Source organism: Osmerus eperlanus, chromosome 9 (assembly GCF_963692335.1).
Source record: "Osmerus eperlanus chromosome 9, fOsmEpe2.1, whole genome shotgun sequence".
Taxonomy (NCBI): Eukaryota; Metazoa; Chordata; class Actinopteri; order Osmeriformes; family Osmeridae; genus Osmerus; species Osmerus eperlanus.
Genome location: NC_085026.1, coordinates 2128967 through 2154809, shown reverse-complemented (window position 1 = coordinate 2154809; position 25843 = coordinate 2128967). Strand labels below are relative to the sequence as shown.

At 47.7% G+C, this 25843-nt stretch overlaps 1 protein-coding gene across 1 annotated transcript in view; it reads right to left on the bottom strand.

The window, feature by feature from the left end:
• grin3ba (glutamate receptor, ionotropic, N-methyl-D-aspartate 3Ba) overlaps positions 1 to 24527 on the bottom strand; it is a 51642-nt gene extending 27115 nt beyond the window's left edge. Inside the window, 1 exon segment of the mRNA XM_062470176.1 lies at positions 23725 to 24527. Within this exon segment, the coding sequence (XP_062326160.1) occupies positions 23725 to 24249 (525 nt within the window). The 5' untranslated portion in view covers positions 24250 to 24527.
• Positions 24528 to 25843: the final 1316 nt, after the last annotated feature.

The window sequence follows — 25843 nt, the reverse complement described above, 5'->3', positions numbered from 1 at the left end:
TGTCATGGAGCCTGTAGTGGCGATTGTGTTGTCTGCCAAAAGAAGAACTGGAGCTGAGCACACACACACCCACACATTCCGTGGAGGCTTGTGTGTGTTGAAGATGCACTTTAAGTAAGTGTTGATTTGATTGGATTTAAATGGCTGCTCGATTCATCGGGTCCAGCCTCCCCTGGCCTTTCAAGGCAGGTATGCAAGGGGAGGTGAGTGCTAGTGGAGTTGTGTCCATTAAACATAAGGACCTTGTTAGTCTCTCCACCAGGGGGTTATGAGGTCGTAAAACAGCCATTGTGATCTGAGGGAACACTGACGATGCTATAAAGCTGCTGGAAAAGGCCCCCCCCACCTCTACCTCTCATCTACCTCTCCTCTTATCTACCTCTCCTCGTATGTACCTCTCCTCTTATCTACCTCTCTTCTTATCTACCTCTCCTCTCATCTACCTCTCCTCTTATCTACCTCTCTTCTTATCTACCTCTCCTCTTATCTACCTCTCCTCTTATCTACCTCTCCTCTTATCTACCGCTCCTCTTATCTACCTCTCCTCTACCTCTCCTCTACCTCTCCTCTCCTCAACCTCTCCTCTACTTCTCCTCTACCTCACCTCTCCTCTCCTCTACCTCTCATCTACCTCTCCTCTACCTCTCCTCTCCTCTCATCTACCTCTCCTCTACCTCTCCTCTACCTCACCTCTCCTCTACCTCTCCTCTACCTCTACCTCTCCTCTCATCTACCTCTCCTCTACCTCTCCTCTACCTCACCTCTCCTCTACCTCTCCTCTCCTCTCCTCTACCTCTCCTCTACCTCTCCTCTCCTCTACCTCTCATCTACCTCTCCTCTTATCTACCTCTCTTCTTATCTACCTCTCCTCTCATCTACCTCTCCTCTTATCTACCTCTCCTCTTATCTACCTCTCCTCCTCTCCTCTCCTCTCCTCTACCTCTCCTCTTACCTACCTCTCATCTACCTCTCCTCTCCTATACCTCTCCTCCTCTCCTCTCCTCTACCTCTCCTGTACCTCTCCTCTACCTCTCCTCTTATCTACCTCTCCTCTTATCTACCTCTCCTCTTATCTACCTCTCCTCTCATCTACCTCTCCTGTAGCTCTCCTCTACCTCTCCTCTCATCTACCTCTCCTGTACCTCTCCTCTACCTCTCCTCTACCTCTCCTCTTATCTACCTCTCCTGTACCTCTCCTCTACCTCTCCTCTCATCTACCTCTCCTGTACCTCTCCTCTACCTCTCCTCTTATCTACCTCTCCTCTCATCTACCTCTCATCTACTTCTCCTCTTATCTACCTCTCCTCTTATCTACCTCTCCTCTCATCTACCTCTCCTCCTCTCCTCTCATCTACCTCTCCTGTACCTCTCCTCTACCTCTCCTCTTATCTACCTCTCCTCTCATCTACCTCTCCTCCTCTCCTCTACCTCTCCTCTCATCTACCTCTCCTCCTCTCCTCTCCTCTACCTCTCCTCTCATCTACCTCTCCTCTCCTATACCTCTCCTCCTCTCCTCTCCTGTCCTCTACCTCTCCTCTTGTAGGGCTGTTTTGGCAGCCCCTTTGTCACTGGTCACCCAGACACTCGTCTGGGACAGTCGTTGATTTGCATGAATGCTAAAATGACAATCACACCTTAATGACACACCTCTGGAAAGGTGGTCTCAACAGTTGAAGAGGAAGGTGGACCGAGGAAGAAATTATCATTAAAAGTTGTGTTCTTGTAAATATAGTTCTAAACAGCTTTTAATGTCATGTTTGATATGATTTTGTTTCTTATTTTACGTATTACATTCTAGTCATAATTTTAATACTGTAACATGTACATGTACAGGGTTTACAGAGTTTGGGCTTGCAGCAGACCAACATGTGTTTAACATGTTCCCTTGTCTTGCAAGGGCACCACTTGGTCTACTGAAGCCTTGATTAATGATCCAATTTGAATTTGTATGCGTTAGACAACTTTTCAGTCATATGACCGGTGTCCCCATTTTAGTCAGGTTTGGGTGTATATAGGAAGAAGTTTTTACCACTAACTTTGAGTTCTGTTTACGATACAGCTCCGGTGCATTAGGCGCCTAGTCTTCGTTGTGAATACCTTTGTTAACCATTGCTCTGAAGGTATGTTTTGTATTTGATGATATTTCATTATCATTGTATTGATTATTTTACTATTTAGATAATAAACTATTATTGTGCATTTGAAGTTACTTGTTCTCCTTGAAACGTATCTATCACGCTACGGCGGTGAAAACTTTGATCTAGTCTGGTTGATGCGGCTAATACTGATTATAAACAAAGACTTTTGAAGTAGGTTTTAACTTAAGGCCTCTGAGTCACTTACGGTGGATCTCCACGCTCCGAAGGAATTTACCGGAGCCTCTGAGTGATTGGTTTACATACTAGGTCTACTATGGTTAAATCCATATTATAGTAATGATAAATGACTGATTAGTGAACACGCATACTTTAGGGTCGATGCTCTGATCAAGCAGACGATTTTTACCTACGCCAGAGTTTCATGTCATTAACTGTTTAGCGCTCAAGGTTACAGGTAACACACTTGTGCACATTTCTAAAATTGGAGTCAGATATTAACGAGTCAATTATCTCCCTGAACATCTAAACAGAATTGAATTGGGTTTCCCAAGCCGGGGACAAACACCAAGCGTCTCCGGCCTTACGAGATCTTCCCCAACCTACACTCTTATCTACCTCTCCTCCTCTCCTCTCCTGTCCTCTACCTCTCCTCTTATCTACCTCTCCTCCTCTCCTCTCCTCTCCTGTCCTCTACCTCTCCTCTTATCTACCTCTCCTCCTCACCTCTTCTCTACCTCTCCTCCTCTACCTCTCCTCTTATCTACCTCTCCTCCTCACCTCTCCTCTACCTCTCCTCCTCTACCTCTCCTCTAACTCTCCTCTACCTTCTCTCATCTACCTCTCCTCGTATCTACCTCTCCTCTCATCCACCTCTCCTCCTTTCTGCTCATCCACCTCTCAAGTACCTCTCATTTCCTCTCTTGTCGTCTACCTCTCCTCCACCTCTCCTCTCATCACCTGTCCTCTTCTCTACCGATCCTTCAACGCTTCCCCTCTCTCCTGTCATCTGCCGCACATGCATCTCTCTTCCCCTCTACCTCTCCTCCGGCTCTCTCATTCTCTCCTTTCACAGACCTCTTTTCCATCCTCGAGCTCTCTTCTCCTCGACGTCACCCTTCCTCTACTTCCACCCACTTCTCCTCTCGTCTATCTCTCCTCTGCTTCTCCTTCCTTACTTACCTCTCTTCTCCTCTATCGCTCACCGACCTCTCTTCTCTCCTCTCCTCTCTTCTCCTTTCATCTACCTCTCTTCTCCCTTATCTCTCCCCCCTGCTCTCCTCCACCTGCACGTTCTCGTGTTAACATGGTTTCACATGAAAGGGGAGAAGAGTGAGAAAAATATGTGATTCAATTTCAGAATCAGCATTAGACCAGCATTACCGAAGAAATTGTGTGCGTGTGTGTGTGTTTGCTCGTCGTGCGTGTTTGTTGGGCGTGTGAAACGCTGTGCAGTGTGTAACGTGCAGTGTGTGTAGTTTATGAACCATTTGATGGAATATTGTTCTCAGTGCGGCTCCAAATTAATTTGAATGATGAAGAAGCAGAGCGCATCAGTGTTCCCCTGGAGCCAAGACAGGCGAGGAGGAGGTGGGGAAGGGGGAAGGGTAGAAGAAGGAGGAGGGGCTAGAGGAGGGGGAGGAGGAGGTGGAGAAGGGGGAAGGGTAGAAGGGTAGAAGGAAGAGCTGAATGTGGGGGGTGGAGGGGGAGGATGGGGGGAGGAGGGGAAAGGGTAGAAGGAGGAGCTGATGGAGGGGGGGAGGAGGGGGAGAAGAAGGAAGATAAAGACAAGGAGGAGGTGGAGAAAGGGGAAGGGTGGAAGGAGGAGGAACTGATGGAGGGGGGAATAAAGAGGAGGATGAAGACAAGGAGGAGTAGGAGGGGAAGGGGGAGGTGAAGTAGGAAGATGAAGGCGAGGGAGGGGAGGAGGAGAGGAAGCGGAGCAGGATGAGGACAAGGATGGGTGGGGAGGACGAGTATTAGAATGTAGAGGGGGAGGAGCAAAAGGAGGAGGTAGAGGAGCAGGAGAAGGAAGAAGAGGAGGAGAGGAAGGGGGAGGGGAAGGAGGGGGAGGAAGAGAATGAGGAGGAGGAGGAGAGAAGAGAAGAGGAAGTTGGGGAAGAGGAGGAACACATTCATGCTTTGTCACTCACTTACTCACTCAGTCACTCACTCACTCACTCACTCACTCACTCACTCATGAAAGCTTTTGTCCAGATATATGGTGTCATATTACATTCAGGCTTCTCTAGTGTAAACAAGCATTCATTCAAAGCAATTAAGCATTAAAGCAACCTAGTTTAGCGCTTTATCGGTCAAAAGCAGACGCCTTGAAGGATCCAACTTCTCTAAATATATTCTAGAACAGCGCTCAAGAACTAGTTTACAGTTCCGTGATCTTCAAATGTGACGGTTTCTGTGAAGCCATCCATCCTGATCAGACGAGTTGATTGACAGAGGAGACGGAATATTCCATTCAATTTCCAGGCAGCGTTAATAGGCCTGCGTTCAAGCAGCAGCATCAGAGCTGAGGACTGTGTTGGGGAGCGGCAGTTATCTCTCCAGCAGCAGAAACAGCACACGCTCGGCGGATTGTCGTGCATCCCTTTGATCCGCACACACACGCGAGCACACGCACAGAAGATTGGCGCGCGCCAACCAAAGATACGCTCGCCGTGTTTATGTACGATAGACCTGCCACCCGCCCACCCTCCCCATCCCTCCTCCCGCTTCCCAACGTAGCCTGAAGCAGCTCGCGATCCTCCATCGGAATGCAAGCCGTCGCTTATTAAGCGAGAGGGATTTGAGTATAAACAAAAGATGTTCATTTTCCAACGCCGAAGGGAAAAACAAAAAAACAGGAGAAGAATCTAAGTGAGTGCTGGCCGCATTGATGGCCACCGATGATAGTATTTCTGATGGTGATGGATGGTGATGACGAGCGGAGTGGAGGAGATGGAGGAAAACACGGGCAGGCTAATCTGAGTCATGATTGCCTCTGTAATCTCATTTACAGCTGTGAGTCATCCCTTGCTGCTGCAGCCCACATATTCTGATTACACCGGAGCCCTAACCATCAGTCAGGGGCACGACGGGTGGAGAGGCACTAGGTTACACGCCTCTCTCTCTCTCTCTTTCTCTCTCTCTCTCTCTCTCTCTTTCTTGACTGTCTCGCTCTCTTTATTGTATCTATCTCTCTCTCTATCTCTCTCTTGGCTGTCTTGCTCTCTCTCTATTGAATCTTTCTCCCTCTCTTTCTATCTCCCTCTCTTTGCTCTCTCTCTCTCTCTCTCTCTCTGGGCCTCATGTACTAACACTTTTGCGCCCATTTCAGGCGTATTTGTTTCGCAATTTGCGCGAAAACAGTAGGCTAACTGTAATATTGCATGGCTGCTTTATCTGTAATGATTTTGTGTTCACTCAACTCAAAAAGTGTGATCCTTGTGGCAAAACCTCCCGTGAATGCATATGCATGACACGGAAAAGCGCAATTTGCCATTTTCAGTTCCCTCAACAGGCAGTCTGCGCTTTTACCTCACTGCGGCATGTTTGTGCATACCTCGCCGTGCTTTTACGCGCAAATTGCAAAACAAATACGCCTGAAGTGGGCGCAAAAGCGTTAGTACATGAGGCCCTCTGCGTATATATACTGTCTCTCTCACTCACTCTCTTTCTCTAACTCTCTTTTCCGCCTCCATATATAATCTCTCTCTCTTACTCTTTGTACTGTATCTTTGTCTCACTCTCTACCTGCCTGTCTCCATCCCTCCCTCTCCCTGTGTTTTCCTCGCACCTCTCTAACCCAGCTGCTTGCCCTCCGACATACGGCCCTGTTAGCAGAGCAGCGTCTCACTGCAGAAGAGGCGGTTAGCCGTAATCACGGCCGTGTACGATTGGAGAACTGGCTGTTTTGGATTCCTGGGCTGTCAGGGTGTCAGATGGCCTCTCACAGGACTGTAATGTGATCAGCCGGCAGCGGAGCGAGTATAATGTCAACATTATTCAGTTACCCTGTGAGTGATATCAAACGCTCCCCAGCCCTAATGTGGTCTGCTGTGATGTCATTAAGTGTTAGCCCCCGGGGAGTGTCACACAGGAAACAGGAAGCAGGAACATCAGAGGGGAATCAGGGGACACATTTATTCAGCGCACCCCGGGACACACATTACACTCTTAATGAGTCTGCAGCTTTGGGGTTTGCTGAGGTTGATGTTTCCATCCGACTTTGAGGCTGTGTGTGTATGTGTGTGTGTGTGTGTGTGTCAGTGTGTGTGTATGTGTGTGTTTTAGTATGTGTGTCTGTGTGATGGACGTCCACATGAAAATGATCCCTATCCCTTGGACGTGTTGAATACTGAAACTCTAACTATGCTCAATAGGAGAGAAATGGAAGTCATTTTGGAGTGAGTGTGTATGTGAGTGTGTATGGAGGGTTATAGATGATAGATGGGTCTGGTGGTGAGTAAATGACCTGCCCTGATTCAACCAATCAGCAGAGCTCTCCACCCGAGTCCTAAACATCCGCCTTCATCCATCTCTATAAGAGAGAGGGGGTGTGTGTGTGTGTGGGGGGGGGGAAGCGATGGATAGGTAGAGAGAAAGAGAGAGAAAGAGAGAGATATAGTTACACAGAGAAAGGGATGGAGAGAGGGAGAGAGAAAAAGCAAGAGAGAGAGAGAGAAACAAATAGAAAGGTAGACAGGAAAGGGGGTGGAGAGGGTGAGAGAGAGAGAGAGAGAGAGAGAGAGAGAGAGAGAGAGAGAGAGAGAGAGAGAGAGAGAGAGAGAGAGAGAGAGAGAGGAGGAAACAAGTACAGAAGAGTAAAAAGGGAAAAGGAGAGCAGATGCTAAGTTCTAAGATATTGAGTTCTCTAAACTTTCGTCTCTACATCATCATCAGTGCAGTTCTCTGACGTGTCTATGATGTCATAAGTGAAGATTACCAAAGTTATGTCTATGACATCAGTAGAGAGGGTGTCTGAGGTGAGAATGCATATAAACTCGATGCTGAACGACATTTACACACTTAACGCAGACACACGTACACTTGCACACACCCACACGCGTACACACACACACACATAACCACAGACACTCTCACACACATGGACACACACACACACACACAAACACATTAAGGGCCAGGATGATAACAGTAATGTAGGTTCACAGGTGGTCTGGTATTTCACATGTCCCAGATGGGAGGAGACTTCAAACCATTAATCTTCTATTAGTCCCTACATGACATCATCAGACCGAGACGTCCTGCACGTGTCCTATGTTGCCTTATCAGACAATAGCGTTGCTTTCCGAGGGGTGTGTGTGTGTGTGTGGGGGGGTCTCCTTATCAGGAACAAAGACTCAGTCATTAGTAATCAAAATATATTTCAAGAAGAAGATAGCACAATGTGTGTGTGTGTGTGTGTGTGTGTGTGTGGGTGCCTGGGCTCGGTGTGTATGCACTCAGGGTCTCTGTGTGTGTGAGTGTCTGCAGTCAAGTGTTTCACGTGTCTGTGTGTGTGTTAGTGTGTGTGGATTGATGAGGGTGTGTGTTTGTCAGTGTGTGCGTCCAGGTCCTGCATGTGTGAGTGTGTGTTAGATGGACACAGCAGTGTTCTGATCCAGAGAGGAGTACATTGATAGGAAGCTCTGGGATCTTCACACTAATGATGAGATAACCAGTAGCGCTCAGAACAATCTTCTTTCTCTAACTGGCCATAGGGAGCTTCTCTCTCTCTCTCTCTCTCTCTCTCTCTCTCTCTCTCTCTCTCTCTCTCTCTCTCTCTCTCCCTCCCCTCGCTTCTTTCTTCTCTCCCCTCTCTTTTCTCTCCCCACAAAGTCACCTTTCATTTCCATTCATAAAAAGATAGTGTGCGTCAGATCCTTTTAAGTACCGATAGTCTTTTCGGTGCCAACGGTAATTTACTTAGTTGGCAAACCTCTGAGTGTGTGGAGCTTCTATAAGCAGAACAGCAAAGAGTGTGTGTCCATGTGTGTGTGTGTACGTGTGTGTGTATGATTATGTAGAACCGTCAATGTTCTAAGATCAACAATGATCGTCAACTTTAATATCTAAATCCGGAAAAACAAGCCTCTTCGATGGTCTGAAAATGTAATGTGTATGTGTGTGTAAGTGTGTAAGTGTGTGTGTGTGTAAGTGTGTGTGTGTGTGTGTGTGTGCGTGCTTGTCCTCCTCTTGGTTTGATATGCTTAGCAGCAGTTCACATGTTGATTGATGTTGATTGAAACATGTAAAGGGCATCAAAGAGCAGGGCTCACACATACTGACTGATTAAGACCACAGAGGAGAAAGAAGGGTGTGTGTGTGCGTGAGTACGTGTAAGTGTGTGAGTTGCGGTCTGTATGCGGGTGAGTGTCTGTACGAAGTTGTGTGTGTGTCTCAGTAAATGTTTGTGTGTGACTGTGTCTTACTGTGTAGCAGGTCAGAGACAGAATCATAATTTATGAAATATCACAGATAATCTTGTGGAGATTAATGGTCTCATTTTGATTAATGCTTAATGTTTAATTAACTACAGATCTGAGATCATATTCTCCTCAGGTGTTTCTCTGCATAGTAAGCAGTCTGCTCTCTCTGCTCTCCTCCCTAGGAAGTATGTGTTTGTGTGCTGTGTGTGTGCTGTGTGTGTGTGTGGCGTGTGTGTTGTGTGTGTGTGAGTGTAGATGATATTCTTGATATTCATGCTATTCTGCCTCTGGTTAGCTATTTACCCTGGGAGTCTGTGCAGGTGTGTGGAGACACACAGGGGACAGTGTAGGACAACATTCATTAACGTCATTAGCATCCTCCAGCCCCTACCTCCAGCCCCTACCTGCCAGCCTCCTTCAGCCTCCACTCTCAACACACTTGCCTCTGGCCTCAAACCAGCAACCCCCAACTCCAGCCTCTTCCTCGTCTTAGTCTTCACCCACACCCCTCCAGCCACCACCCTCAATCCACCAGCCTCAAGCCTCCAGCCTCCTCCTCCAGCCTCCACTTCCAACCTCCTCCTCCAGCCTCCTCCTCCAGCCTCCAGCTCCTCCACCTCCAGCCTCCTCCTCCAGCCTCCACTTCCAACCTCCTCCTCCAGCCTCCACCTCCGGCCTCCACCTCCAGCCTCCACCTCCGGCCTCCACCTCTTCCACCTCCAGCCTCCACCTCCACCTCCAGCCTCCTCCTCCAGCCTCCACCTCCAGCTCCTCCACCTCCAGCTCCTCCACCTCCAGCTCCTCCACCTCCAGCTCCTCCACCTCCAGCCTCCTCCTCCAGCCTCCACCTCCAGCTTCCTCCTCCAGCTCCTCCACCTCCAGCTCCTCCACCTCCAGCCTCCACCTCCAGCCTCCACCTCCTCCACCTCCAGTCTCCTCCTCCAGCCTCCTCCTCCAGCCTCCACCTCCAGCTCCTCCACCTCCAGCCTCCACCTCCTCCACCTCCAGCCTCCTCCTCCAGCCTCCACCTCCACCTCCTCCACCTCCAGTCTCCTCCTCCAGCCTCCTCCTCCAGCCTCCACCTCCAGCTCCTCCACCTCCAGCGTCCTCCTCCAGACTCTAAAACGGCTGAGATAGGATGTAGGAGCCGCAGGGGAACTACAGCAGTAATGATGATCTCAGGCAGTTGTCTCAGGAACTACATCATTGCCTACATCACGTTTTCTCTTCTCTCTCCACAGTCTCTCTCCCTCCATCTCTATTCATTTCTGTCCCTTTCATTCCTTCTCTCTGTCCTCTCCTTTCTCTCCACTTCCTCCTTTCTCCAGCCCTCCTGCCTCATTCCTTCCAGGTCACATCCTGTGTGCTGCTCTTATAACATGATTTTACACAGAAATAAAATCCTCCCTGCATGCGTGCGCCTCTCCACCCCTCCTCCCTTCATCCCTCCCTTCATCCCTCCCTTCATCCCTCCCTTCATCCCTCCTCTCTCTCTCTCTCTCTCTCTCTCTCTCTCTCTCTCTCTCTCTCTCTCTTTCTCCGTCTATCTCAGAATTTTTTATGGTGACTGCTCAAAGTGAAAAGGTGGTTGGTGGCGTGTGGAGAGACTTTGGCAGGTGCGTGTGCCTGGTCATGTGTGTGTGTGTGATTGTGTGCACGTGTGCGTGTGTGTGCGGGGCTTCATTGGCAAGGGTGCGTGTGTGTGACTGTGTGTGGCTTCAGGAGATACACTGGCAGGTGTGTGCCTTCAAGGAGGAGACTGCTTGCTCTGAAGGGTAGAGCAACATTGGGGAGCATTTGGTTTATCAGATTAAACACGTGCCGTAGACAGTGAGAGAGAAAGAGAGGCAGAAAGAGAAGAGAGGGTGAGAGAAAGTAAAAGAAAGAGGGAGAGAAAAAGAGAGATATAGAGAGAGAGAGAAAAGGAAAGAGAGAGAGAGAAATAAACAGCAAGACAGATAGAGAAAGGGAGAGAGAAACTCCCTTGGTAGTTGATTCAGTGCTATCACGGAGAAAGAGAGAGAGAGGACCTTTAGAAAGGGCCCAACAGATGAAATGACATTTACGGATCAGAACTTCACACATTCCATTCCCAACATCAGACATTCTATTCCTGGGAGGAATTCTTCCCTCCAGAAGGTTCTGGGTGGTGATAGACCAGAAGAGACAGCAGAAGGATGTAATAAAACTCCCACAACAATAGTTAGAGTAAAAAACAAATTACGCAATAAAAGTGTCGCTTTAGGAGCCAGAAAATGACAGACCATTGAGGGACTATGGGAGAGAGGGAGGAGGAGAAACAAAGAGAGGACCGAAACAGGAAATAGAGATTTCATTTCCTGGGCTGTAGCTGCATGCGTTAGGAACAGGCCAGACAAGGAGGATTCAAGCGTTGCGCGGCAATCCTAGACATGAAAAGAGAGAGACTGGGAGAAGAAAAGAGAAGGAGGGCCAGGGAGGAGGGAGGGGGAACTGGAAGAAAGAGGGAGAGTTAATAGGAGAGAGCGAATGGAAATGTGCAGCATGTTCTGGATCGCAGGAAGTAGGTAGAGACAGGTAAACTGCAGGAACAGGAGGCAATCCTCCTGGGTGTCTACAGTCATCAACACACACACACACAAAACACACAGTCGTCGACACGCACGCACACACACGATCAGACATGCACGCACGCACACACACACACATAAACTCAGACACGCACGCATACAAATTGGCACTCACGGACAGAAACATGCGCACACATTCAGACATTCACACACACACACACACACACACTAGAGTCCCCCTGTGTAGCCCAGACTGACAGATGGAATTACACACTGCTGTGAGTCTGTGTCTCTGCTCGCACTCCACAAGGGCAACAGAAAACTTTCTGGAGATGGTGTCTTAGGGAAGGTTCCTCTCCAAGCAATTTACACAAACATACACACCCACCCCCCTCCTCACACACATACACACACACACACCCACACACACACACACAGTGGCTGGGCAGAGACTCCAGCAGTAGCACCATGGACAGCAACCCTGGTGCACACCAAGGACTCCCAGATTGTTACCCAATCAGCCAACGAGCCCAGCGGCTGTGGCCAATGGGTGATGAGGGCCCAGCGGCTGTGGCCAATGGGTGATGAGGACCCAGAGGGGGAGGGGACTACCCCTGTCTCAACTCACACAAACACATAAACACAGGTATTCACACGCATAACACATACCCAGTGTTGGGGAGTAACGGAATACATGTACCGGCGTTACGTATTCAGAATACAAATTATGATAGTTTAAATTTAAATAGTTGGTATTTAGATTTAAAAGTTTATTCACTCTCTAAATAAATTCATGCAACTCCATGCATTTCCCAGAAGCCCCACTATGAAAACGAAAAAATTAGCTATTTGCGTGATCAGTCACAATGGAGTCGGAAGAGGAGCAGCATGATTTACTAGCCCCACAACCGTCAGCCCTGTTTGACATGCTAGCTAACGTTAGTTAAAATTAGCTTGTGGTAGCTTAGACCGCGGTTAGATTTTTGTAGTATGCAGTTCAATGTGCAGTTAGTGCAGTTACATTTAGCCTACTGCCTACTTTCTTCAGTTAGGCTACTGTTTTATGTTTCCTTACATGCCAAGTCCTCCTGTGTATAAAATATGTAGGCCATGATGTGAAATCATGGTATGTTATAATATATTAGCCTATAGGCCTACCTATTATAAAATGCAATTCAATGTGGAAGTAATGCAAGTATTCAGAATAATGGAATATGTTACAAATTACATTTTTGGGCATGTATTCTGTATTCTGGAGCGTTTTGAAAGTATCCTTACCGACACTGCACAGACCGCACACACCGCACACACCGCACACACCGCACACACAGCACAGACCGCACAGACCGCACACACCGCACACACCACACACACAGCACAGACCACACAGACCGCACACACACCGCACATACTGCACACACCGCACACACAGCACAGACCGCACACACCACACAGACCGCACACACTGCACACACACCGCACAGACCGCACACACCACACACACCGCACACACACATGGTCAATGTAATGCGTATCAAACCGTGGTGCTCCGTTTATGAGTCAGTAGAGAGGACGTTTGTGTTTGGTTGGGAGCCAGAGGAGCCTAGAGCGGGGGGGGGGGGGGGGGAGTTGGGGGGGGGAGTGACATTCATTACTGTTGTGCTGCTTACGTTTGGTTCAACACTGGACCTCCCCATCTAGATAAGAGGCACCTGACTAGACTATATTTTGGGCTTCAAGGACACTTGATTGAGGTCATAAAAATGAAAGATGACTTGTTGGAACCGAGTCACTGCGGATTCTCAACTTCAAATATTCATCCCTCTTTCCTCTCTCTCTCTCTCTCTCTCCCTCCCTCTCTCTCTCTCTCTCTCTCCCTCTCTCTCTTCCTCTCTCTGCGGATGTTCTTCTGCCAAATATTGCATCTGTCCCATGGTCTCAGTGGTGGTTTGGGAGGATAATTTAAAAAGTTTTCTTATTTTGAGCATAGAAAAGAGCAAACAAGATAAGAGTTTACTTATGAAAAATGACACAAGGAAAAAAAAAACTTTCAAAGCATTTAAAGGGAGAGATAAAGTTGGACAGAGCACAGGGAGGAGAAATTGAACAGATAAAGAGAAAGAGACAGAGAGTGAGAGGGACAAAGGGAGGGAAGAAAGGAAGGAGGGAGGGACGGAGGGAAGGATAGAGGGAGGGAGGGTCATCTCCTTCCTATCCACAGTGTCTGAGGGCCCAGTGTGTTATACCCACTTATGCAAATACAACAGTGTTCTGTTCACTAGACTGTGTGAAAGCTTGACTGCACATGTGTGTGTGAGCTTGACTGAGTGTGTGCGTACTTTTGTGTGTCTCCCTTGACGCCTGCATTTAAATGTGCGTGTGTTTGTGTGGTGCTGTGTACGTGTGTGCGTATGTGAGAGGGAGGGGAGGTACGGGACGTGCGTGTACGTGCGTGTGTATGTGAGAGGGAGGTACTAGACGTGTGTGTACGTGCGTGGTGCGTGTGTGTGTGTTCGCGTGCGTGCGTGTTTCCTCCAGCCTCTCTCTTTTCCTCACAGGCATCCCAAATGGATCGGGATCAATTGGAGCACTCAACAGGCATTGAGAGTCAGTGTTGTTTATGTGATAGGCCTAGGAGCGTGCAGGCCTTCTGGACTCTTGAGAACATTCTCGACTGCAGGAAGGCTCTGGCTGCACTGGCGAGGGCTGGGACTCTCACTGTAAGCCAATCTGCTCTCACTGGGGCCTCGAGAGGATCACCTCTCCACCTTTAAACAGTACGATGCTGCTGGAACAACAGAACTGGTTCAATGGAAACGTTCCCCCTGCGTAGCAGATAGGTGAGAGAACGAGAGGTTGGATAGTTGAGTTTTCGTGAGCTGTGTGAAACGCTGATTCATGGCTGCTGTGGGCACATGCGTGAGTGTGTGCACTCGTGTAGGTACATTTCCTGACTGATCAATAAGTCAACCTAATTCATTAAGTGCCGTGACTGAATGAAGCCCTGGATGGAAGATGGGAGGGCTGCTGACTCCATCCACTGCCTGCCCTGACCCCCCCCCCCACACACACACACACACACCCCACCTGCCAATCCTCTCCCTGTCGGCATGCATTCTGATAGACAACAATGAACAGGAATAACCGGGGTTGCACCACAGCATTGGCGACACACTCAGGTACACACTCACACACACTGACACACAAACACACTCACACACTGACAACGCACACACACTCGCGTTCACATTCACATTATCACACATGCACACACTGACAAAATCCCCCCCCACACACACACACACACACACTCATGCACACAGCAGCCAGTAATATTGGCAGTAATATTGGTGGCAGAGTGTCAGTGCTGGGAAGGTCTTGGCAGGGGAAGTGCTCTACCACCCAGCAGGACTGTAAGAGAGGTTGGGGGGTTGGGGGGGTACAGCTCCAGGGGGGTCCAGTCTCCTCCATACTGGAGTCCTGCTGGAAGTGAAGAAGGCAACTGATCTGGTGGTGTGACGACAGAGGATCAGCTCTCTATCTGTCTGTCTATCTATCTGTCTGTCTGTCTGTCTGTCTGTCTGCATGTTTGCCTGTATGTCTGTCTATCTGCATGTTTGCCTGTATGTCTGTCTGTCTACCTGCTGGTTTGCCAGTCGGCCTGTGTATAATTATGGTAAAAGGCAGGATGGAATAAAAGCTTCTTTTGCCCTTCATTGCCCTCCCTCCCCCCCTCCCTCCCTCCCTCCCTCCCTCCCTCCCTGTATATAACTAACCCTCCTTACCCCACCCTCTCTCTGTCTGTCTGTCTCCCACCCTCCATCCCTCCTCTGGGCCCATCTGTGTGGCTCAGTCCCATAAACAGTCCTGGAGATGAGGTGAATATGAATTTGATGCCTCAGCACATCGCATAGGATTTACACCCAGCTGCTCTCTTCCAGGGGTCAGTCTGTAGATGTGTATGACAGATCTACTGTGGAGGTGTGGGTGTGTGTGTTCCTACAGATGGGTGTTGTTCCCCAGACAGGTGGTACTGAAACCCATCCGTATGGGCTATAAATCAGTGATATGGAGTTGGCAGCTCTGCTCATAGACTCTGCAGTACCTATCTCTTGCCCACCTCCCTGGCCCGCCTCTGAACACCGCATCTCCAAACTTTCCTTTGTGAACTTCTTCTTTCTTAGCTTATAAACACATCTGTCCTTATCTGTAATTATCTTTCTGTCTCCCTCTCTTTCCTGTGTGCCTGTGTGTGTCTATACCTGTGTGTCTTTACCTGTGTGTGTGTGTGTGTGTGTGTGTGTGTGTGTGCGTGTGTATAAGTTTGTGTGTGTGTATGTCTGTGTCATTATCTGAGAGTCACACCTGGTCCAGATTACAGGTTATCTCTCTCAGGTCGCCACCTTCTTTGCCAAGATTCACACAAACACACGGCGATAACACCTTGAAACACACACACGAAAGCAAACACACGGACGTTGTGCACAGGTGTGTGAGTGTGTTTAACCTACCTTCAGTGCATTATCATTCGCTGCTACTCCAGCCCTGACGGAGCACCCCCCAATGTACAGAGAAACGATGTGCTTTATCCCTTACCTTCTACCCGGGGTATATCGTTCGATCCATCCTTCTATCCCTCTATCTCTCCTTTAAACAACGTATTTGCCCTTCAATGACTTAAGTATCCCTTCCCTGCTTCTCTCGTTCCACTGTCAGCTTCTCTCTCTCACACATTCTCTCAATCTCTCTCTCTCATTCTCTCTTACGCTCTCTCTCTTTCATTGCCTCTCTCTTTCTCTCCGTTTCTTAGCTTTTTCTCTCTCTCTCTCTCCCTCCCTCCCTCCCCACCAGAGCCAAGCAACAGTGTTGATGTTTCCAGATGTTCCATCTCCACCTCGCTGTGGCCTGGTCCCCCCAGGAGGGGCAGCGACATCAGTGACCAGCCTGCTGCTGGTCCCCTTTCTAATCCACAGCAGCACTAATACACTGGAGCTCTGCGCCCTCTCTCACACGCCACACACACACATGCAAACACGCATTATATACCGTCGCACACACTCTCTCTCAATCTCTCACACACACACACAAATCCCTCGGCAAACACACTCACACAACCCCCCCACACACACACGCACACACATATATACACACACTCATACAGAAACTCAAGCCTGCAACACACGTAATATCTTGGCACACACACAGACACACAGACACAAACACACGCACAGACACACAGACAGACACAGACACACACAGATCTCAGAGACCAGGCTGGGCCTGGAGGAGCTTCTCATATTAACACTAATAAAGCGGATCCTTCCGGCTGGTTTTGTGTTCGGATGGCTGCTGCTTTCAAGCTGTTCCTCTCGCTTGCAGCAGCAACACCACACACGTCTGAAGAGCTCTTTACTATCATTCGTTTTCTGTGTTCTCACCACAGATCCACCCATCGCCGTCCTCATCGTCATCTCACAGAAACACTAGAAGCTTTACAAGCTTAATAGCCTGTGAGTGTGCCTGTGTGTTTACAGTATGTGTGTGTTTGTGTGTGTGTGTGTGTGTGTGTGTGTGTGTGTGTGCGTGCGTGTGTCCTTAGAGAACAGTGCTAGTTGGAAGCCACTATTCCTCCCATTCAGCAAGGTCTCAGGATTAAAATGTAATTTCATTCAAGGAGGCAAATTGAGTTTTTTAATGTACTAATCTTCATTTTCATTTTCCTGCAGAATGAGCTGGGCTGTAAGACATGGAGGGAGCAAATGAAAGAGTGCAGGATGGATAGATTGCAGTAAGAAACGTCTGTCCTCATCCCAGCAATGTTTGCTGTTTAGAATCCTACCAATCCAAGCACCAGTAAGTGTGTGTGGTGTTGGGTCACCTGAGGCAGACAGGAAGTGATATTCGCAGCAGGAATAGCAACACTACCTCAAACACAGCCGACTCACTCAGACACATTTCACATTCACATTAGCAACCATTTGTTTTCATGTCTAAATAGTTTTTGAATCCATCAAATGTGTGCATTATTTTTAATTTGGATGAATCAGTCGGGTGACAATGTGTTACATTGTTAAATCCCTTTCATCAGAAATGAATTGTTTCTAAAAGACAGGCTGCAGCTAAACATACTCACCCAGTTACCCAGACTGGAGAAAGGGTGAAAACAGGGTGGGTGGGGAGGGTGACAACAGTGATAACAACAACAACAATAATAATAACAACTACAATAATATTAACAATAATTAAAAAAAAAAAACATGTGGGCCTTGAGCCTGTAATAAAGTTTATATAATAACAACAACAACAACAACAGGAGTCTTCCGAGCACAGCAGTGATGAATCCAGTGCTTCATCCAGGAGTTTGACCCCAGCTCTCCTCAATAACAAGTGTGGCGGTGAGCCAAGAAACAGAATCATTTAGAGGATGAGGGTGTGAAGCACGCAGTGCTTCTCCCTGACCTGTGTGGAACCCTGCTGTGAACCCAGCTCCACCAAGATGGCAGCCGTCAGTAGGAACACCTTGAAACACCTTGACAAAACGTGTCCTGCACTTCCACCTGCCTCGGCTGCTCCTGGCAGCTTGTGTGTAGTTACTAGAAGTTTTTTTTGTGTGTAGTTACAAGGTGTGCGTGTGTGGTTACAAGCAGTGGCGGCTGGGAAGCCCCCGCAGCCCCCGCAAGGCGGGGGGGCGCCCACGCCCTAAGGGCCCCGCCCTGCATATCAACAAACAGACTAGGCCTATAGAAAAAATATATATATAAAAAAACCAGGAAAACACTTTGAGGGCGCTCATTTAGAGCCCCAAGTTTCAACTGCCAGGTAAAGGAATTCCGTAATGTAGGCAACGTAACAGATCTAAATAGGCTAAATAGTCTCAAAATCCCTGAATCTGGCAACAATGGCTTTTGCGTATCTTACGTGCCTTTTGGGCCATTACGCCTATTGAATGCGCATATTTAAAAAATGCTAATCATTAGGCTACGTTCTGCTAGATGACGGTAGAGACATGAGTAAAAGAAAATATGCACGCGGTGCTCAAAAGCGCAGCAATAAACTGTTGTCTGAATAAGTTCGAGCAAAACACCCGAAGATTACACACTTATTTAGACCAGCCAGAGAGGAATATTATCAACATCTCCAGACGAAACACTACCGCAGCCGCAGGTAGCTAGCAGCAGCACGTCTTCACCAGCAACCAACAAAAAATATACTTGCTTAGCCTACTTATTGGCAAGAATAAATGTTTTCCTTTCCTCCATTGATTGTGTGTTATTTCGACGATGCTATCCTTGGTGCTGAACTATCAGAAGGCTAGTGCTGTCTTTGGTTTTGAACAAAGACAAATGTGTGGCGGCCTGCGGAAACTCTTCACATCGTGAACATTTGGGTCTTTCTGGGTATTATACATATTTGGAAACTACAAACTATCCTGAATACAAATATGTTTAAATCACTCAGATATCTTTATCACAACTGAAGTTACATAATTTTAAAGTTGAACTGTGTCAATAAAGTGATAACCGAGAAAATTGCATTCCACTCCGTTTCATTCTAATTCTGTGGCGAATATGGAAAGGAAATCCTTTTGTTCGTAATCACGTTGTGAATGTAAATGTCAGTTTAAGTATAGGCTACATTAATAACTTATCAGCAAGTTATTTTTAAGTTTAACAGCCTGACTTCATTGATCAGTTGTTTGGGGCTGCTGCAGCACTCAAAAGAGCAAGCAAACTGAGCATTTGATTTGAAATGGCTTGGAAATCTTGCTAGCTGACATGTCCAAAAAACGTTGAAATTAACAGTTTTTCAGAAGCTATACTTTTTGTACATTACAATGAAGTTTAGGGTGTTAACTATAGAAAACATCAAAAACCTAAATTTTGACAGAAAACAATTTTCGATCTTTTATGGTTTATAGCCAGCAATGACCGCGCGGCCGCGACATCCGACGGGTTTCCGCAGGATGCCACACAAATAGGCTGCTATTGTGCTTTTGTTATTTTTAAACTTTTTTATTTCTCTCACATTGGTGAATATAGGCTATATTTAAAGGTAGACAGCAATGTATAAGATAGGATGGAGATACATTTTGAGTGGATTTAGGGGAGGGGCCTCGAGCTCCAACTTTGCGGGGGGCCTCTGCAAAGTCCCGGCCGCCACTGGTTACAAGGTGTCTGTGTGTAGTTACAAGAAGTTTGTGTGTAGTTACAAGATGTTTGTGTGTAGTTACTAGAAGTTTATGTGTAGTTAGAAGGTATTTTTTGTGTGTAAGATACAAGGTGTGTGTGTGTAGTTACAAGGTGGTTGTGTTTAGTTACAAGGTGTGTGTGTCTATGGTTACAAAGTGTGTGTGTTTAGTTTCAAGGTGCAGGTACAGTAAGAGTCACAATGTCGCTTGCGTGGTGCATTGTGGGTAGCAACGCGATCCAAGCGATTCTAGTTGAGATTTTCTAAACTTTATGTAAATGAGGAGTGATTTTTGCTAGCGATGGCCAATCGGATTGTTTTCTTGTTTCTCGTAATGTAGCAACCATGGTAAACATTTCTATTAATGATAATTTCTATTATCATTTCCATACAGTGGCATACTGTAACACAGGGGCGTCGTTAAACCCTTTTTACTGGGGCACGTGCCCCAGTATAAATCTGCTGTGCCCCAGTAAAATCTAAAGTTTGAAAAAATAAATGCAGTATCCCAATAAACGCTTGTAAAATCTAAGCAGTTTAACCGAAAACACAAACCGATGCCCGCAGAATTCCATGTCAGCGCCCTAGCTCTTCTGAGCTTGCCAAATAGCCACTACAGCACACACACAGAAGTCCAGGTGTCGGACTCTGCACACAAGTCAGAATTGAGGTAGGCTAAGAAAACATTACAAAACGAAAGAAAGTTTCTAAATGATAGGCCTACTGATCATCGTATTTTGACTAAAACATAAAAACAATATTACATCAAGCTCAAAAAACAGTATTTGCGCTCAAATTATAGCGCGCACGCATTAACTATTGATGTCCCTGCCAAAGCTGATAGCAAAATTGCGTCCCTGAACTGTCGTACTATAGTGGGTTAAGCAAGGGGAGTTTCTATAGCCTAGTAGTGCATTGTGCGCAGCAAGCTTGAAAGAAAAAAAAGGGATATGAATAGGGGCCTGTGCCCCAGTAGAGTTTTATGTCTAACAACGCCTCTGACTGTAACATTGAATCTTTCACCCTGAATAAAATACAAAGATACCGTTTTGTGAGTAGTGGATAAGATCATGCCACATCTAGCTAGCGTATTGTATTTCTTGCATCATGTGTGTAAAAGTTATTTCATCAGTATTGTGAGACTGCGTTGCACATTATTAGTGGCGTTTGTGTCCGATCGCTACTGTAACATTTAATATTTCACTCTAAATAAAATACAGCAAAAAAGGAGCCGAAACTAGTGTGTATAGTAGATAACATCATGCTACATCTAGCCAGTGTATCGGATTTTTGCTTAATGTGTAACAGTTGTATTTTGATCGATTTCGCGAGTACGTAAACCCAAGTCTGCACACTTTGCCATGACGTTATACGAACTACAACAGTGACTTTAGGGAACTACAACTCTGCATTCATCTGTCTGACACGCCCCCGAGCGTGGTGCACTGTGGGAAGGCACGCAGGGTAACGGAGCTTTTACACACATTAGGCAAAAATCCAATCGCTCCTCATTTGCATAAAGTTGAGAAAATCTCAACTCAAATTGGTTGCATCGCTTCGCTACCCACAATGCCCTACACAAGAGATTTGCCTGGCTCCATTGAAAATGTATGGAAAGCATTGCGTCGCTGTAGTGGACACGCCGGGTCAGTCTCTTTATATCTGTCTCTTTTTCCACCCCCCCCTCTCTCTAACTCTGTTTCTCTCTCCCTGCACTCTCTCTCCTCTCTATCTCTCTGAACACCTGTCTGAACATCAGAATTATAGTAGCAGTCTAAACAGTCTCTCCGAACATGAACTCCCTCCTTCCTCCGCCCACATCCCCGTAATGAGACAGAATCACGTCCTCCTCCACTCCTCCTCTACTCCTCCTCCCACCCTCTCCGCAGACATAGCCCGAGATTTACAGTTGCGGGTCATTGAGTGGGTCTAATTAGCTTAAGTACATTGGGAGGAATAAGCACTTTCTCACCAGGCTGCAGATCCTTCTGTTCTCACCAGAGGGAGGGGGTGAGAGAGCAGAGAGAGAGAGTGGTGAGAAACGGGGGTGGGTATCGAGAGAGAGAGAGAGAGAGAGAGAGGGGGGGGGGGGGGGGTAGAGAGATGGGTGGGAACAGAGAGAGGGGGAAGAGAGGGTTTTGGGTTGGGAAGAGAAAGAGCAATATAGAGAGAGAGGGGTAGAGAGGAAGAAAGAGAGAGAACAAGAGAATGAGAGCGGGAGAGGGAGAGAGAGCAACACAGGCGGACAGTCTGAGGAAGCACCGAGGCCAGCCTCTACGACTGGGACCCTCCTAATGTAGTCTGACTCCCTGAGGCCCTGCTAACCACATTAGCCGCTGTTTAATGTGGGACTAATGCTTTCCAGAGAGAGAGAGAGAGAGAGAGAGAGAGAGAGAGAGAGAGAGAGAGAGAGAGAGAGAGAGAGAGAGAGAGAGAGAGAGAGAGAGAGAGAGGAGGAGGACAGAGATAGAAGAGCAAGAGAGAGAGAGACAGAGACAGAGAGAGATACCTCTTTGTGTCTTAGTAGCCAGAGACTGGCACAATTCAGCTCCTCTGAAAAGGCCTCCAACAGCATGACAGATGACTCTTTTCCTCTCTCTCTCTCTCTCTCTCTCTCTCTCTCTCTCTCTCTCTCTCTCTCTAAGCACTTATAAGCACCCTGTCTCCCTCTCTCTCTCCCACTCCCTTTCACCCCTATCCCAGTATTACGTCAAATTCAATCAAGTTATATTCAACAAGGCTTTACTCGAGTCGGAAGAGCAATCCTTGTGTCGCCAAAAACACACAATGAAGCTGATTTGACATGTTTTCTCTTTCATCCAGAAACTCTCCTGTCCTGACACTCCTTGGAACTCTACTGAGCCTGTGTGTGTGTGTGTGTGTGTGTGTGTGTGTGTGTGTGTGTGTGTGTGTGTGTGTGTGTGTGTGCGTGTGCGTGTGTGTGCGTGTGTGTGTGTATGTTGCAGTTGGCTGCTCAGTTGTAGAGAGGCAGATACGGCTGGGGCTGGATTGACTGGCACACAGCTTAGGCTGCTGCCGGGAATACTAACATGGACACACACACACGTGCATACAAACACACCCACACAAATACATGCATACCCACCCATAGTGTAAGAGGACACATACAGGGAGATAAACAGGAGCATCTTACAACACACAGGATTATATACATTTACAGACTCACAGACACACACTCATGCACACCCACACACACACACTCACACTTACTCACTCATACACACACACACACGCACACACACACACACACACACACACACAAAGACCAGCCTCTGAGAGTATCTCTCCCCACACTTCTGCTGGTGTTTCATCTGTTAACATTGAGTGATTCTTACTGAGAAGTGCTCAGCCTCCTAATCACAACCTCCACCCTGCAACCCCAACCACCCTGCAAACACACACACCCACACACACACACACACACACACCCTCGTTCTCTCTTCTGCCCCGACCCTCTTCCCCCTCTCTTTTTCTCTCTCTCCGACTCTCCCCCTTTCTCTCCTTGTGTCTCCCTCTATACTTATCTCTCTCTCACACACACACACCTACTTCAGGGTATGGCATTTTAACCATGTTGTTCTTAGAGAATACATATTTCTTTACATTTACATTTATATTTTGTCATTTATCAGACACTCTTATCCAGAGTGTCCCTGTACTTACAGTAAGTACAGGGACATTCCCCCGAGGCAAGTAGGGTGAAGTGCCTTACCCAAGGACACAACGTCATTGCACAGCCTGAATCGAACCGGCAACCTTCTGATTAATAGCCCGATTCCCTAACCGCTGAGCCATTGGACTCCTTTCTTCAGTTATAAAACCACAGACCCTCTTTTATATAATAGTCAGATTCACTGTCTAAAAGACAGACTACAGTCCACACAGATACACCACACACAGGCTAGTCTACATAGACACAGCACACTTGGTTGGACATACTGGACCTGGACCAGTAAGGGATGCCACAGGTTTGGTTTCCTCTCTCCCTATCAGCTGTGTGCTGTGCTGTCACACTGCCAAAAAAGACAGGCTCTCATTCACTTCATCACTAACACATTCACTGCCACATAACGGGATATTGTATTCGGTTCCTGGCAAGACCTTGAAAAGTTGGCGAAGGCTAAAGTAGATTGATGTTTTGTACCACACAGTGAAACACGCGCATGAACACACAGACGCAATGACACAGACACATGTCTGGACTGGGACTGAAAAACGGCCCGGGAATTTGAAACGCAGACCGGCCCACGACCGTATATTATGTTTTTTGCATTATGCCGCGCCGTTTAACCGGCCGTTCGAGAAATCTCCCGACTCCCGATCAGTCCGACCCTGCACAGACAACATATCAAACACATAAACACGCCCCCCACCCCCCCACCCCCGCCATCCCACACACACAAATTCTCAATTATAATCACACATATGCGCATCCTGTCCTACCTTAGTCGCGAGTGGCTCCGTCTCCTCCAGTATGGAGATGAAGGGGATCTCCAAAAACGACGAGAGAAAGTCCACCTGGATGAGCTCTTCTGGTGACCGGGGAAAAGCCAGGATACCGGAAACCCCACGCACCACCAGGTCCTGGCAGGCGCTCCGAGATAGAGATTCGGGGTCGCCTCCCGCGGGGGACCTAGCCACCATCTCGAGCGTAAGGTTGTAGGGAAGCAGTGGTGGCGGGGAAGTGGCAGCGACGTCTGCCCCGGTTTGGTGCCGGAGACTCGCAAGAGCGCGGTTGAGCGCGTTTTGTATCCTCGCTGGTTGTCGGGTCGGTAAGAGGGCACCGAGTCGCACGGTGTGCCCTATCCGGGCCAGGATGTGGCAGGGCTGGGGATGCGGAGCGCAACGGTCGAGAGAGAGGACCAAGAGTAGAAGAAGCGGAACAAGTTTCGCGGTGGGAAAGTGTCGGGAACGGAGAAGTCTTTCCAGTGGAAAGTAGCGAGTCCAGAGTCCAGAGAGCGACACCATTCTGCTGCTCCGTGAAGGACGAGAGGACCACTGGGCTCCGGTTGGCGGGAGATGGCATAGCTCCCTCTTTCTCCCGGCTCTCCTTCCCTTCTCAGACTTGATGTTTTCTGTTGCCTTTGAATCGGACTTGGTTTGCTGAAGGCGGTGACATTTTGACTGGTTGATGTTTTTTTTTTTGTCTTTGAAAGTTGTTGGAGATGAGAAGAAGACGAAGGAGACGAGAAGGAGCGATGAGCGCGCGCAACTGAGAGCGGTCGCCCCGCTTCTGTCTTTCACGATGAACGTTGGCGGAAGACAAAGCGCTCAGTGTGTGTGCGTGTGTGATAGTGAATGATAGAGAGAGAGAGACAGCAAGAGAGACAGAGAGAGAGAGAGAGAGAGAGAGAGAGAGAGAGAGAGACAGGGGTATGACGAGAGAAAAGTGTTATATACAACGTGCGCTTACATTTTTAAGACAATCTCACCTGTTCAAAGTTAGGCAATAACCTAACGGTTGTTGCTCATTTTGTCACCTAACCTCTGCTCTGTCCTAAAATTAGGAAGGTTTCATATCAATACTCATCAATTTCCCGATGATTTCATTATTTAATGATGGTTTGATGAGATGGCCGCTCATTGAAAACTTAAAATTACGATTCTTCTCCTTAAATTGTTTTTCATTATAATAATACATAGTGAGTAAGCCACAGCGAAATGATCTTTATGTCGTAATGTAGCCTACTGCGTTAGTTATATGTCCCCACCATGAAAAGCAATGGTTACAGATCCACAGTGACTATGCACTATACCCAACCCTGCTCCTGGAGGGCCTCCATCCTGTCGGGTTTCACATAACAACAAACATGGAACAAACATGACTCAGCTTGTCAATGAGTATAGTATTAAAATCAGGTGTGCTGGATAGGGTTGGACTGAAAACGACAAGATAATAGCTCTCCAGGAAGAGGGTTGGGAAGCCATTGAAATAAGCTTGTGTCTGTTTCTCTGCTGGTCTGGCGGTAAGTCTGTGTGTGTCTATTTTCATATCTTATCGATTCAGCTCTGGTAGCTTTGACTCATTACCTGTAATCAGGCCTAGTCGTGTGTGTCACTGTGTCTCAGCATTGCCCCAATAATGGCTCTGCTGTCACGCACACGTAGGGGATCACAGTCCAGAGAGCTGTGTGTGTGTGCTGGTGGGATTGTGTGTGTGAGTTGTGTTTGTGCTGTGTGTGTGTGTGTAATAGTTGTGTTGTTTGACAGGGGTGGAGTATCAGAGAGTCAGATGAACACAGACCATTTGAGCCCTGACGCACACACTGACATGCTGGGCTCACTAGGTGGAGAGAGGTGTCATTAGATCACACACACACACACACACACACACTCCCGACTTTTCACAGGATCAACAAGTCATTTCACACCTGGATAGCCTTCTGGTCTGATGGCAGAGATCCCCTTCTCTCGTACTCCTCCCTCCATCCTCCCTTTCTCCTTGTTCTCCCCCCTCCCTCTTCATCTTATCTCCATCCCCTCCCCTCTCTCTTTTCTATCAATCTCTGACAGGCACTGTGCATGGATGCATGTCTTTTCTTTCTACCAGCCCATAATAATC